This window comes from Lycium ferocissimum, chromosome 10 (genome assembly GCF_029784015.1).
Source record: "Lycium ferocissimum isolate CSIRO_LF1 chromosome 10, AGI_CSIRO_Lferr_CH_V1, whole genome shotgun sequence".
NCBI lineage: Eukaryota > Viridiplantae > Streptophyta > Magnoliopsida > Solanales > Solanaceae > Lycium > Lycium ferocissimum.
Window position 1 is genome coordinate 24,494,362 of NC_081351.1, and position 15,964 is coordinate 24,510,325.

The window sequence follows — 15,964 nt, forward strand, 5'->3', positions numbered from 1 at the left end:
TCACCTGGATATAATGTCTACTCTCAAAAATCAAAAGTATACTTTTTGATTTCTTCTACCACAAAAATCAATCCAATATGAAAGATAGAATTCCGGACATGAAGGATTTTTTACAATCCACTTGATACACATTATCTGGTTACATAGCTAAGTACGATATATTAAGAACAGAGCCAAGAAGCTTCGCTAAGAAAACAGGAAATAATTATCAGATTATGTAATATCATATGAAGTTCAACTATGTTAGCTCGGACTTTTAAAAAAATGTTAATTGTCCCCGTGTCAAGTCGATCCTCAAAACATACACTTCTAAAAGTTTGACACCTATATATCGTCATTTCTAAAGCATTCGAGCAACGTGAAATGCTTTTCCAATCAAGCAGCAGAAGAAGCAGTAATAAAAGGTGTCGGTTTTTTTGGAACTCTACTATCTTGTTCATCATCATGAGGGTAAATGTAATCAAGGGAAGCATCATTGTAAATGTCCCACCATTTCTTGACTAACATCTTTACGTCTTCCCTGTCCATGTTTTCTTCTTTTCCAGTATATCTCCACGGCTTTGATCCCTGTATACGTATTATATACCAAAGAATATGTTCCAATTATGTGAATTTATTTGACCAGCATGAAATTTAAGAAAGAAATAGAAATTTTTGAAACTTGTGGATTAAATACGGTACTCTCTCCTGTCCATTTTTACTTGTTCATGTTTGACTTTGTACACTCCTTAAAGAGCAATAAATAAAATGACAATTTTATTATATCACCCCTAATTATGACATATCATCTAAATAATTGAAATCAATCAAACATACTTTAAAAATTGGGCAACCACTAACAATTTCTTGAAGTTTCCAACCCAATAATTAATAATAAGGTAAAATAGGTATGAAATGGTAAACTATCTCTTAATTAACCAGCCAAGTAAAAAATGAACATTTATTTTTAATATACTGGACACGTAAAAATGGACGGACGGAGTATAATATTTGTATCTATAAAAGCTACTCATTAAGGATAAAAAAGTATCGCAGAAAAAGAAAAAATTAATGAAGGACAGTAAAAATATATCTCTAATCCTATTAAACGATTGATTGGTCATGAATTATTAAAAATTCGTGTTAATGACAGATTCATTAACCAAATTTCGTAGTTAATTTCTATTTTTTTTTTTGTAGTGAATTGAAAGTTTAAAGATAATTTTTTTCAAATAATTTTATTTTTATTTTAAACAGACTTAAAAAGAAATAGAATTACATAAAATAAAAAGTAGGGAGTAAAACTTACGGCTGCAGAGTAGTGAACCACTTTAACTTTGTCGAGGTCAACGTTTTCAGGGTGGTGCCACAGCATTGCTAGTACCAAGTTGTATACCAGAGGAATTGGTTTGTATACTTCTTGGAAATACATGTTCAAGAAATCCTGTCATATTTTGCACATGGAGGGAAAATCCTGAGTAATGATACCCCGTTATTTTAGTTAACTTGATAGTGTAAAAATTATCATACATATACTTTAATTCTCATTTGATATCTGGTACTAGAATCCGAGACCCTGGCTAAAGATGGAAGAATATCTCTAACACAACACTTGGTGATTATGTTGTAAATTTAATATGTAGCAGTAGGGGGTGACAAAATTAACCAATGAAAATATGACTCGACATCCGATCCGAGTTTAGGTTGGTCAAAGCCCATCTTGACCCGCCCAAATTAAACTCATCTAAAACCTGTGCTAATTTGGATAGTTTGCTAATATTTTCAGTTTGATCAAAGTTAATTTTTTTTTTTTTGCGCGGATTATCCTTCATTTGGGGTGGTCTTTAATTTTTATCCTTCAAATTGGTAATCTTTAAGTTTTGCCCTTCGCTTAATACCCTGAAGTTGTGGGTTCAAACGGACACAAAAAAAAAAAAAAAAAAAAAGATTTTTTACAATCGACTTGATACACATTATCTTGAAATTTACATTAGCTAAGCCCACGATATATTAAGAACAAAGTTAAAGAAGCATTTGAGACAAAAAGAAAGACCACCCAAATGAAGGAAATAATTCAAATTGCCCATTAATTTTTAGATAGCAGTCTAAAAAGTCTGTAAGTTGTAAAAGAAAAAAAAATGTCATTTACTAAATAACTATCCAAAATAGTGACAACCCGTGAACATTTCTAATTAAAGCTTGACTCAGAATTGGACAAGTTGAGTTATGACTCATATTTAGCCCATCTTAACCCAGTCCAACTAACTTTTGCACAAGATTGAATAACAACATATTTTTTGATTCCGGCCATTAACTCGCCCAAAATTCAGTCCGATAAAATCTTTTTTCTCAAGCATATGTAGAAGTTAAGACTCTATTTAAATTCTAGTAGTACTAGCTTTATATTACCTGCTCTGCAAATGGAGTAGGTGGAGTAATTTGGACAGCTTGAAGAAGGTTATCATAAGTAACACGACTAGGCTCAAACACGAGCATGCCAGCATTGAAGTACAAGGGAGGAGCTGATGAACCGGCAGGCCAAGTTATCGTTTTCTTTTTATCAGGACAATGTTGTTGGCAATACCCAACGGAATATTGAATTGAATGGTTCCATTCTTTCTCACAGAAACAATCCATCACAGCATACAAGTAACCATTTGGTGTGTCGTCTAAGAGATGATCGATGTTTTCGTATACTTGAATGTCTGCGTCTAAGTATATCATCTTCTCGTATTCCAAAAACTGCAATATATTCACAAATCATCTGTCGTGCTTTCTAAAAATAATTGTCTTAAATTATTTGTCATTTAAAAGTTCAAGATACAATTAATTGTTTTTTTTCCTTCATTTTTTACCTTAGTAGTAATTGTTTTTAAGGTACGATCACATCAAATTATGGGATGATGTTATGATTGTTCAACTACTTATGAAGGGTAAAATAGTTTAAAACTCCTCCTAATTAACATTTTTTAAAAGTCATGTAAAAAAGTATCATGACATATAATTTGAGATGGAGAGAGTAGTAAATTAATTAAATTCACTTTGAAAAGGTTGGATGTGTAAAAATTGGCAGTGTTGAGAGGTACGTCTCAAAAATTTCACCTCAAAGTTAAGGAGTAAACTATATATATTGCCTTTTTTATTTTGATAAATATTTTAAAGCTCGTGCTCGTTTGCTTGATGTCTGACTTCTTTTTTTAGTTTTTAAAGGAGACTCTTGGAGTCATTTCTTTAGAAGACGTTTAACTAATTTTCTCTTCCTATATGGAAGATTAACAAATGGAAGAATCCAATTAGAGATTTGACTAGTGTTAAAATGTAAGAGTTAAATTAACTCCTGCCCCTATCTGGGAATAAAATAGCAAAAAAATAATATTCATTATTAGTGATAAACGCGAAATAAGTTATGGTTAAATCAACAAGAATAAAAAAATAATAATGAAGACGAATAAGGGAAAAATCTCTAAAATTGATATCACTATAGTAAGGAATTTTTGATTAGTAACGAGTATAAATACTTAAACCCTACACCCACAAAAGAAAAACACTCTTTTGATTTTTCCCAGCTACTAAAATATTTTAATCTATTTTTCTTCATTAACTATTTTCTTAGATAATTTCACTTTTTGTATTGTCCGAGATTTTGGTGTGTTAGCAAATGATTTTGGTGTTTAGTGTGTTTACAAATGAATTTTATTTATAGGAATAATTTTATGATGAGGAGCTTACATCAAAATGATGAGGTAAGCGCTTACATAATGTGAACAAAAAAAATTGGGAGTAAAACTCCCCCTCCGGTCCCATTTACTTGAAGGAGGGAGTAGTTTGAGTGCATGCCGACAAGTTCACTTTAGCGAACTTGTCTCTCGATCGAGCGTCATACAGGATTTTCACTCGCGTGAATCTTCTTGACACGAAATGATTCGTTCTCCACTTGTTCACGAATCCAATGATAGGACATCAATGTGTTTTGTTTCGCATGGTACATGGAGTTCTTGCTCAAGTCTGGAAATACATCGTTCATAGACAACATACTCCATATTTTGCACAGTTCTTGAAGAGGGAGAATCCTGAGTAATGATACCCTGTTATTTTAGTTTACACTTCGCAACTTCGGCCGCCATGATATAGCTAAAAAGTAAACAAATACATATGGATTTTCTCGTTATCAAGGTCATTTGCCATATCGAATCGTATAGCCTTCAAAATTGGATTTGATCTCCAAAACACAAGATTCATATCTTAGAACAGTATCACTTCACAGCCTTCCCAATGCTATTTGTAAATTTAATATGTGAGCAATATCGGTCGAGCCGCATACCATTGCATACATTAACCGACGGCGCAAGGAATAAGGAACCCGACATTCTCTCTTTTTCGATCCAAGTTTAGGACACATCTTTTTGGTGACAAGGTGTGCTAACCCTCTTAGCATTCTTCATGTTCAAGCGCTCCAAGACACGTTCTATGTACTTTTCTCGTGACAATTAAAGCTTCTTTTCATGAACGAGTAATACTCATGCCCAAAATCTCGTGACCCAAGTCTTTTTGCAAAAGACAATCGAAGCTTTCTTGCTAATATTTTCTACAATTGATCAAAGTTAATTTTTTTTTTTTTTGCAAGATTATCCCCTTCACTTTTGTGGGTGGTCTTTAACTTTTTGTCCTTAAAATTTTCTTTGCTTTTGCCCCTTAAGCCTCAAAGTTGTTCCATATAAATCTCCTCTTCCTAAGTCTGCCAAAGGCTACATGTGGCCTAAATCTCCAAATCAAGACTAAAAAAAAATAAAAAAAAAAATATTTCAACAAAGTCAATACCTTCCTTTGACCAAATCCCTTTAACAACCAACCACAGCACATCCAATTATGCGATTTTAACTTTGAACACCCACTTGTTCTTCAAAGTGCCATGAGCAATTTCACCAACTCATAAGAATGGTTCTCACGCAGATTTCATCTCATCTTGCATGGCTTGATCCAATTGATCCTTGTGCTCATCTTCCATGGCCTCTCTTTAACATTCGGGGTTCTCCCCTGAGTAATACAAAAGTTAAGGAAGAAGGAACATTTTGAGGACAAAAATTAAACCTCATCAATACGTTACTCAAATCTATCCGGAACATCATTCCCATCACAATTCGCCCATTAATTTTTGAGATAGATTAACTAAGCCTAAAAAGTCTGTAAGTTTTGTAAAAAGAAAAAAAATGTCATTTACTAAATAACTATCCAAAATAGTGACAACCCGTGAACATTTCTAATTAAGGCAGTAAAAGCTTTGCAGCCAACTTTTCGAGTGGTCATAGTTGCCATATACGTTTGGAACATCTTAAGCATACGATCGCAACTAACTTTTGCACAAGATTGAATAACAACATATTTTTTGATTCCGGCCATTAACTCGCCCAAAATTCAGTCCAATCCGTCTATTTGCTGCGCATATGTAGAAGTTAAGACTCTATTTAAATTCTAGTAGTACTAGCTTTATATTACCTGCTCTGCAAATGGAGTAGGTGGAGTAATTTGGACAGCTTGAAGAAGGTTATCATAAGTAACACGACTAGGCTCAAACACGAGACTTGCCAGCATTGAAGTACAAGGGAGGAGCTGATGAACCGGCAGGCCAAGTTATCGTTTTCTTTTTATCAGGACAATGTTGTTGGCAATACCCAACGGAATATTGAATTGAATGGTTCCATTCTTTCTCCACAGAAACAATCCATCACAGCATACAAGTAACCATTGGTGTGTCGTCTAAGAGATGATCGATGTTTTCGTATACTTGAATGTCTGCGTCTAAGTATATCATCTTCTCGTATTCCAAAAACTGCAATATATACCATTAAGATTATTACTAGAGCATCACAAATCATGCTCTTTCTTTTTCCTTATCTCACATTCTCCGCTTTTTAAAGCGTGAACTTCAGCCGTTTCTAAAATAATTCTTGCCTTAAATTATTTCTTCGTTTTAAAGATTAGTACAATTAATTGTTTTTTTTCCTTCATTTTTACCTTAGTAGTAATTGTTTTTAAGACTTTAAAGATAAAAATCACATTCAATTATGGGATGATGTTATGATTGCTCAACTACTTATGAAGGTAAAATAGTTTAAAACTCCCCTCCTAATTAACATTTTTTAAAAGTCATGTAAAAAAGTATCATGACATATAATTTGAGATGGAGAGAGTAGTAAATTAATTAAATTCACTTTGAAAAGGTTGGATGTGTAAAAATTGGAACACTAAGTTATGGTTAAATCAACAAGTCTCAAAAATTTCACCTCAAAGTTAAGGAGTAAACTATATATAGTTGCCTTTTTATTTTGATAAATATAAATACTTAAAGCTACACCCACGTGAAAAACACTCTTTTGATTTTTTTTGCTTGATGTCTGACTTCTATTTTTTTAGTTTTTAAAGGAATACCTCACTTGGAGTCGAGAGATTTCTTTGTCTAGATGATTTTGGTGTTTGGTGTGTTTACAAATGAACCTAATTTTCTCTTTTATATGGAAGATTAACAAATGGAAGAATCCAATTAGAGATTTGACTAGTGTTAAAATGTAAGAGTTAAATTAACTCCTGCCCCCTCCCCCTTCTCCACAAAAACATTACTAATTAAACTATACTATTTCTTTTACTCAATTTATGTAATCTGGGAATAGACCATAGAGTTTAAGAAGGAAAAAAAAAAAATTGAAACCTTGTGAGGTAAAATATATCATAGATACACTACAAAAAAAATGGTAATTTGCAGAGGTTGAAAGTTGTCATTCGCGGAGGTTTTAGCTTCCGCTATTTGCTAAAGGAGGCTAAAACCTGCGCGAATTGCAACTTTCAACCTCCACAAATTATCCATTTTTTTGTAGTGATAATTCTGTGCCTACAGTTCATTTCATCAAAGGGTAAATTAGAATTCTAAAAATAAAATGATTTTTAAATATAAAGTCTTATTCTTTTTAAGACATAATGGGAAGGAAAAAAATATCATATAAAATGGAACAAATTCATATAAAATGGAATAAATAGAGTATCGGAATATGAAAAGGCAAGACTAGTATGTGGTACAATTATATAGGCGTTTGGCGATGAAAACCAAATATTTTTCGCTTTATTTGGAATTTTGAAGTTGAAGTTGAAGATGGGATTGTGTTTGGTTATATATAGTTTTTGCAAAGAATATTTGGTTGCTTGAATGTAATGAAAGTAAAAAAAAAAGTGAAAATAAGGTTTAGATGTTTAAGTTGTATTTAAAATTTATATCGTTGATTTTCAAGTAAAATGAATTATTTTCCGAAAAAAGTAAAAAATTCTCATGGCCAAACGGTTCGACATTCCTTAAATGTATTTGCATACATAAACTTACATTCCATAAACGGAGCTTGGTGTAGTTGATGACATAATGGGCCGCAACAAATTGTATTTGGTGCTTAGGAGGATGAACTGGCTCAATTTCACGAAGAATGCAACCTTGTTTGCGTATGATTTTCCGGTGCTCCTCCGGCACATCGGGCAAGACGGCCACCACGAGAGGGTATGCACTCTTCACCTTTCGCAAACCCTTTGCCAATCCAACAACTCCTTTCACGTAATCGCCATTTCCGGCTAAAAACGTCACGTATGCCCTCTTGGCGTGACTCGTGCTAAGAGTTGAGACTTTTTTAGAGTCGGAAAAGATATCTACAGATAACACTCCAGCCATTTATAAGAATTATGGAAGTGTAAAGCTTATAGTAATGTTAAGGACTGGTTGATGGCTTTAAATAGGCCGAAAGAAATGCATGTCAAATGAACACCAAATGAAATGGAAATGCAACTTCACTTTCATTTCATTTTTCTAAATAAGTTCTTTTGTTACTACATCTATTTCAATTTATATAATAAGGTCTGAATTATTACAAAATTTAAGGAAAAAATGAATATCTTTTTAAGCTTGTGGTTTTAACTGTGTCAATATTTGTGTATTTATAAGAAATTTGAAATTTGTAGTTTTAATATGTCATATGATTTATGTAACTATTAAAATTTCAAGTTAGGAATAATATAACAATCAAATTAAATTATTTATAAATATATAAATGTATTGTTTTTTTTTTAAACGAATCGATGAATAAAAAATTTCATAAAATTGAACAAATAGGGTAAAGAAAATATGAATAAGGACATCACGATAAAACGTCATGGGTTCGTCGTCACCTTAAATTACTTTAGGTTTATCACTTGAACCAACGACTAATAGGAGATTGGTAAAGGTCATAGTCATTTTGAAATATAATGGTCACGATGTTGATTTTTTTTGTTTTTTTTGTTTTTTATGTTGTTGTATCTTACTGTTAAAACTATTTTTTAAATCTAGCTAAATGAAAGGAGAAGGAAAGAGTGAATGTCTCTATCACACCAAGAAGGGTTGTGGTGTACACAGAATACTTAAGATTACTTATCCTTAAGGAAGATGCCTCGAGCCAGTAAGATTCGTAGATACGGCAGCTTGTTAGAAGTCTTTTTTTCAACGCGACTACCCGCACTAATCCAGTATTAGTCGAGGCTCCAACGCGGCATCTAACACTGGATGGAAAACCAAAAAAAAAAAAAAAAAGGTCTCTAACACTATTCACTTGGAATAAAAAAGGATTTCTTCGTTAGTTAAGGTGAGAAAGCTATCGTAATTGTGGGGAAAAAAAAATAGAGAAGAAAAACCTTTGTCGTCCTTTGAAAATTGAATTACTTCAACCAAATTCATCCATCAATTTGATTTGTCGGAAGTATTATGTTTGAATTCAAAAATGTGTTTTTTAACAAATTGGGATATTTCCCTGGTTTACTACTTCGCTAGTGTATTTGTCTGCGCTACGCGCAGTCATTAAAAGAATATAAAATATGAATAAATACTAATGTTATTATTTTATAAAATGAATAATGTTTATTAATCAAACATCTTTTATGATTTTACCACTTTTTCATGATTTTTTAGATAATTTACATATAGTCTTTTGACATAAAGAATATGTGAGAGACATCAATGTCAAATATGAAACTATTCATTTAAATTAATATATGTTAACTTGAATAAGAAAATAAAAGGTAACGTAAAAAAGCTGAAAATGCAAACCAGAGGTGGTCTAGTTTTGTTTAATCCTTTATAATCAATCTATATGGTTAAGATATTAAAAAAAAAAAAAAAGTGTTCATTCATTTGTGTATGTATACACAAATTATTTGAACTTATAGGGTGGTAATATTAATATACATAATGTAAAAAATGCAGATTTGCCTTGGTTACTCGTTAACATATCGACTGAAACATCTCATTTATGACTTGAATTAAATTTGTGACTCTTTAATACAAGCAATTTTTCTTTGATAAAGACTTGAAATTTCAAATAAAATGCAAAATGGAAACGATTATTTCTGCAATAGTAATGACAACGAAAGTAACAATCAGCTAATTTTTTAGACATTTTTTCAACGTTCTTATTCTTTGATAGTTTCTAATGTAGTAGAATTGGTTAATCATTTATGAACTTTTCAATTGCTTGTTGGTGAAGGTTGGTGAGGGTTCGATTCGCTGTCTAATAATCCTCTCTCCCCTTCCCCTAATCCCATTTTTTTTTTTAAAAGATAGTTTATCACATCTCTTTAAAAGATAGTTTATCACATCTCCAATAATAACCTACCCAGACAAAAGGGAAAATAATTACCTAGGCTAAAACAATGAAGCAAGAGGCATTAAAAAAAAAAAAAAAAAAAGAGCAAATAAACAATTATTATGAACAAAGTTAAGCCATTCACATATCCCGGTTCTAAAAAAAATAGATACCTTACATGTGGTTAAAGGAGATATCAACTTTTTTCCCCGCAAATCTAATTTAATAGAACACTAATCTTAAGGTATTTAGAAGAAGCAAAGATAAAACATTACAAAAAAGATATTCATAGCAAGTCGTCATGATAATATGCGCTTGTCCTTATCCTCTAATCTCCCCTGGTCATTTTCTAGTCTTCTTTTCTGTCCAACATTTCATCTTTTCCTTGTCCTTGCAAGAAACGATACATTCAAAAATAAATACAGTACAAATAAAAATGATAAACAAAGTAAAATTTGACATGTTAGGTTCTTGCTTAGAAATAATATAAGATAACAAAAACTAATTTATTGAAAGAAAATCTTCGAAAGTAAGATCAGACAAGAAGTTTTTGATAAGAAACCATAAGAGCACAACACATGGGGAATAACATACCATTAAAAAAAAATGAATAAGAAGACACACATATAGGGTAAAGATTAGAATATCAAGAGGCAGAGGAGTTAACCACTGTAGTTACTAGTGATTAATATGAAGAATAAATACACATTAAAAATAAGTGTAATTGAAAATTGTGGTAGGATTGACGCTTAAAAACGGCTTTTCACTTCTGCATTAAGATTTGCTCAACAAACGTGGGTAGACTTAGGGAAAAAAGGGGATAAAACGACTTTTGTCTTTATTGTAAAAATACAATTAATGTACCAATAAATATGCTGTCATGGCCCATGGGCTTTGTACGTGTGCTGACTTTTGTCGAAGGAATATTTAATTTGTTAAGCTTTTATTAATCAAATCAGTTAGTGGATTATTATGTAGAGAAATGGAGGGAAAATGCCAAAAAAAAAAAAGAAAAAAAAAAGAGAGAAATAAAAGAAATAGTAATGGAGGCCAAAAGAGGTGCCACATTACCTTATCTATCTCTAGCTTTATATTATATACAGATATAGATTAAACCCAATAATTATGAGGGTGTTTGACAGTCTTTTTTGGTTTATCTACGTATTTGATAACATCAAAAATATTTATAACTCAAAAGTGTTTATCGATTAAACGTCATAAGGTGGTCACACATAATTTATAATTTTGCAACTTATAAGCATTTTTTGTTTGGTCAAACTTGTCACAATTTTATCCTAATCCTCTGTAACTTTTGAAATAACCTTCCTAAACATTTATTCTTTCTCTCTATTCCATTTCATTATTCATCCCTTTTTTGTATAAAAATATTTTAAAATTTATACTTTTGTAAATAACTTTAAGCCCATCCAAACAGGCTCTTATTTGACTAGGACATATCGGGGATCTCAGCAATCAATACCAAGAACTCTACAAAAGAGCTAGTCGTTGTTACAAGTTATAACATTATGCTCGAACCTAAATAATCAGCAATTACATACACTCAACCATTGTATTACTAAAACATTTCAAAAGGTCCTAAGAAGCAAATGACTGTCAAAGGATGTTCATAACCACACAGATTCATAGAATTTGTTTGAAAAAGAAAAAACCAACTAGATAAAAACCCTTCTGCATCCAGAATCAACCCGCAACACTACTTCGACTTAGGCCTGTAAATGAAGGATGTTAGGGAAAAAGAGGAAATTCAATTATGTACACAGCAACTTTGCAACACCAACTTTTATTAATTAAGAACCTTATCAAATTACCTTATTGGCAATGTTGTTAGAAAGCCAATCGAGTCCCTCTCCAGATGTTGCACAAGTGCTCTGGATGTACCTGAATATAGCAAAGGGCAAATATTTAGCACGTCTTGAACAGAACAGTATATTTGTTGCATGTTATGGCAGAGCGGCTTACCAGTGACGCTGCCTGAGGGAGTGGAGTCCAAGTTTATCAGTTATTTCAGCAGCATTCATTGCATTAGGAAGATCTTGTTTGTTAGCAAAAAAAAAAAAAAAAAAAAAAAAAAAAAATGGCAACAAAATTATTTTTGTTATCATAGATTGATTATTGTTGCAAAAGGTACTTTTGACAACAATTTTTTTTTTGTTGCCAAAAGTACTTTTTGCAACAATAATCAATATTATGGCAACAAAATTAAATTCCTTGGCAACAAAAAAGTTCATTCTTAAAAATAAAACTAAGTTGTTGCCAAATATTAAATTTTTTGTTTTCATTTCTCTACTTTCTTGTAGTGACAAGCAGCACAGCGTCCCCAAGCTCATCCTATAGGAACAACAATACAGCCCACATGTCAGTCAACAAAGGTTAAACTCAATTCAAAGGATCACCAAGTTCATTTTTTTCACTTTCTGGTCTAATGAATAACGGGAAGTAGATATCTGACAATAAGAAAAATACGGGTGTAAGTAGTAAGAGAACTTAGACTGTGGTTTCTACGTACATTCCTCCCATATCGAACCTCTCCTTGCCTATTTTGCCTGTGTTCTTTTAAAGCAACAATGGACTCATACAATCATATAGTGCAGTAAAAAATTGTGCAAATTATTATAAAGCTTCTGCTTTGTTTCAAATGTCTGCTATACATTCCACCAATGATAACTTTTACAAAGCAATGTATCTAAGGGAAAAAGGGTCAAATAGTAAAATGCAAAACAATGAAGACAGAAGATCTGGCTCTAATTTGGAACTTAAAAGAGTTAAAATCGTATTAGGTGTAAGCCAATACTTTTTTTTTTTTCTTTGGCAACTGAGAATTCCCAGAAGATTTGAACTTGGAGGATAATGGCCTGCCCCTCTACCCCTATCGACTTAAATACAAGACATCAGTTTGGGTCAGTGCCTAACCCACACATCACGTGATGTGCTCTTGCCACTAGCAACTAGACCGACCTCTAGGCGGTAAGTGTTAGCCAACATTACCACAGGTGATTTATTTTTCTTTTAACTCAGACTGAACTTGACTATCCTCCTTTTCAAAAGATAGGGAGTTAATTTCTAGTAGTTACAGGTTTTTTTTTTTTTTGAATTAGTCCTCCTCTGCCCTTATCAACTTAAATACAAGACTTCTGTTTGGGCCAGTGTTTGAACCGATGACGTGTGCCTAATCCATCCATCACGTGATGTGCTCTTGCCACTAGCAACTAGACCAACCCCTAGGCGGTAGGTGTAAGCCAACATTACCACAGGTGATTTAGTTTTCTTTTAACTCAGACTGAACTTGACTAATTTTTACCTGCTCTGCAAATGGAGCAGGTGGAGTAGTTTGTACAGCTTGAAGAACGTTATCATAAGTAACGCGATTAGGCTCAAACAGGAGCATGCCAGTATTGAAGTACAAGGGAGGAGCTGATGAACCGGCAGGCCAAGTAATCGTATTCTTTTTATCAGGACAATGTTGTTGGCAATACCCAACGGAATACTGAATCGAATGGTTCCATTCTTTCTCGCAGAAACTATCCATCACTGCGTACAAGTATCCATTTGGTGTGTCGTCTAAGAGATGATCGATGATTTCGTATACTTGAATGTCTGCGTCTAAGTATACCATCTTCTCGTATTCCACAAGCTGCGATATACCATTAAGATTATTTGTAAATTCACATTGAAAAGTTTGGAGATGTGTAAAAATTGGCCTCAAAGTTAAAGAGTAAACTATATATTCTGCTTTTTTGTTTTTCATTTTGATACTTTAACGCACTTTTTCACCATTTTCTAAGGTAGGGTCAATCAAGACAGAAAAGCTTCTATCCCATTAAGGTAGGGATAAGTTAAAATTATTTTGTTATGTATATATCTTACACGTCGTATTTACCCTGCCTCGCCATCTTTGTACTTATGAATTACACCTTTGGGTATGTTATTGTTTTTGTTTGATACTTTGGAGTAACTATATTTTAAAGGTCATGTTTCGTTGGCTTAGCTTGACGTCCGACTTCTTTTTTAATCTTTAAAGAAGACTCTTTGAGTCATTTCTTTAGAAGACGTTTAACTTTTGTCTTCATGTATCGAAGATTAACAAATCGAAGATTCCATTTAGAAATTTGATTAGTTTTAAAATGTAAGAGTTAATTAACTCCCGCCCCCTTCCCCACGAGAACATTACTAATTATTAAAAAATAATACTTCCTTTTACTCAATTTATGTAATCTGGGCATAGACCATGGAGTTTAAGAATTAAAAAGAAAAAAAAAAAAAAAAAAGGGATTGTTGATGCCTTGTGGTGTAAACTATATCATAGATTTTTATGTGCTTATAGTTCATTTCATTAAGGGTAAATTAAAATTTTTAAATAAAATTATTGTAAATATATAGAGTCTTATTCTTTTTTAAGACAGACTAAGAAGGAAAGAATATCATATAAAATGAAACAAATAGAGTATCGGAAAATGAAAAGGCAAGACTAATGCTGATTAAATGTATTTGCATATATACATTTATATTCCATAAACGGAGCTTGGAGCCTTGGAGTAGTTGATGACATAATTGGCCGCAACAAATTGAATTTGGTGCTTAGGAGGATAAATTGGCTTAATTTCACGAACAATGCAACCTTGCGTATGATTTTCCGATGCTCCTCCGGCACGTCGGGCAAGACGGCCGCCACGAGAGGGTACACACTCTTCGCCTTTCGCAAACTCTTTGCCAATCCAACAACTCCTTTCACGTAATCTCCATTTCAGGCCAAAAATGTCACGTACGCCTTCTTGGCGCGACTCGTGCTAAGAGTTGAGACATTTTTAGAGTCGGAAAAGATATCTACAGATAATGCTCCAGCCATTTATAAGAATTATGGAAGTGTAAAGCTTATAGCAATGTTAAGGACCGGTTGATGGCTTTAAATAGGATCGGAAGAATGGCACATGCATGTCAAATGAACACCAAATGAAATGGAAATGCAACAACTTCACTTTCATTTCATTTTTCTAAATAAGTTCGTTTGTTACTCCATCTATTTCAATTTATATGATATGGGTTGAATTATTAAAAAATCTAAGGAAAAAATGAATATCTATTTAAGTTGAGGTTTTAACTGTGTCAATATTTGTGTGTTTATAAATTTTTTGAAACTTGCAATTTTAAACATGCCATATTATTTATGTAACTATTAAAACTTCTCGTTAGAAATAATACAAAAAATTAAATTAAATTATTCACAAATATATAAATGTACCATTCTTTTTTTGAAACGAATCGAGGAATAAATTATGTCATAAAATTGAACAGATAGGGGAGAAAAGCATGAGAAAGGGGCGATAAAACGTCATGTGTTCGTCGTCAGCTTAAATTATTTTAGGTTTATCACTTGAACCAACGACTAATAGGAGATTGGTAAAGGTTATAGTCATTTTAAAATATAATGGTCACGATGTTGATTGTTTTTTGTTGTATTTTACTTTTTAAACTATTTTGTAAATCTAGCTAAGTGATAGAAAGGAGAAGGAAAGACTGAATGTCTCTATCACTTGGAATAAAAAAGGATTTCTTCGGTAGTTAAAGTGAAGCTATCCTACCTGTGGAAAAAAAAAACTTTTGTCCTTTGAATATTGAATTGAATTAGTTGCAACCAAAATCCATCCATCAATTGGATTTATTGGAAGTTTATGTTTGAATTCCAAATTGTGCATTCTAATATGTTTGGATATCTTCTCTTGTTTATTACGATTAAACCTCTCTATAATGGCAGCATTTGAAGTTTTGATCTCACCTAGCTATTATAAACAAAAATACGTAAAAATTTATTTTTCTATACTTTTTATGTTATAAATGAAAACAAAATACTTATTAATTTTAAAATCTCAATTAATTTTCATATTTCATTAATTAAGAATTGAAGTGACTAATAAATCCATAACTAGTTATACCGTATCGATAAAGAATTAAAACCTAAGGAACATATGCATTTAAAATTAATTAAAAATTTAAATATTTCAAGTAGGACGTAGGAATTCTACAATTGTAAGTCGATTCGTGAATTCCCGTCTCTTAGTGATAATATAACGCTTGAATTGACGAAGATTTTTGTCCAAACTTTCAGCAAAAATGAATTCATAGCTTTTCCTTGATGATTACCATAAATATTTTAATATTTTATTTTTATACATGATATATTTCTTATACAATACTATTGCACTATATTTGAGTATGACGGTTATAGAGAGGTAATTTTACAAAGAGTGTACCGCTATAATGAATGTCACTATTGTTATAGAGAAGTAAAATATAATATGAAAATCGATTCCGAAGAAAATCAGATT

General features: G+C 32.1%; 1 protein-coding gene across 1 annotated transcript; it reads right to left on the reverse strand.

The window, feature by feature from the left end:
* Nucleotides 1-90: 90 nt before the first annotated feature.
* On the reverse strand, nt 91-7,704 carry LOC132032925 (galactinol synthase 1-like). The gene is made up of 4 exons (XM_059422733.1): nt 7,346-7,704; nt 2,389-2,721; nt 1,289-1,423; nt 91-567 (listed from the first exon to the last, which is right to left on the reverse strand). Exons 1-4 carry the CDS (start codon nt 7,679-7,681, stop codon nt 376-378), a joined length of 996 nt encoding a protein of 331 aa, XP_059278716.1. The 5' UTR covers nt 7,682-7,704; the 3' UTR covers nt 91-375.
* Nucleotides 7,705-15,964: the final 8,260 nt, after the last annotated feature.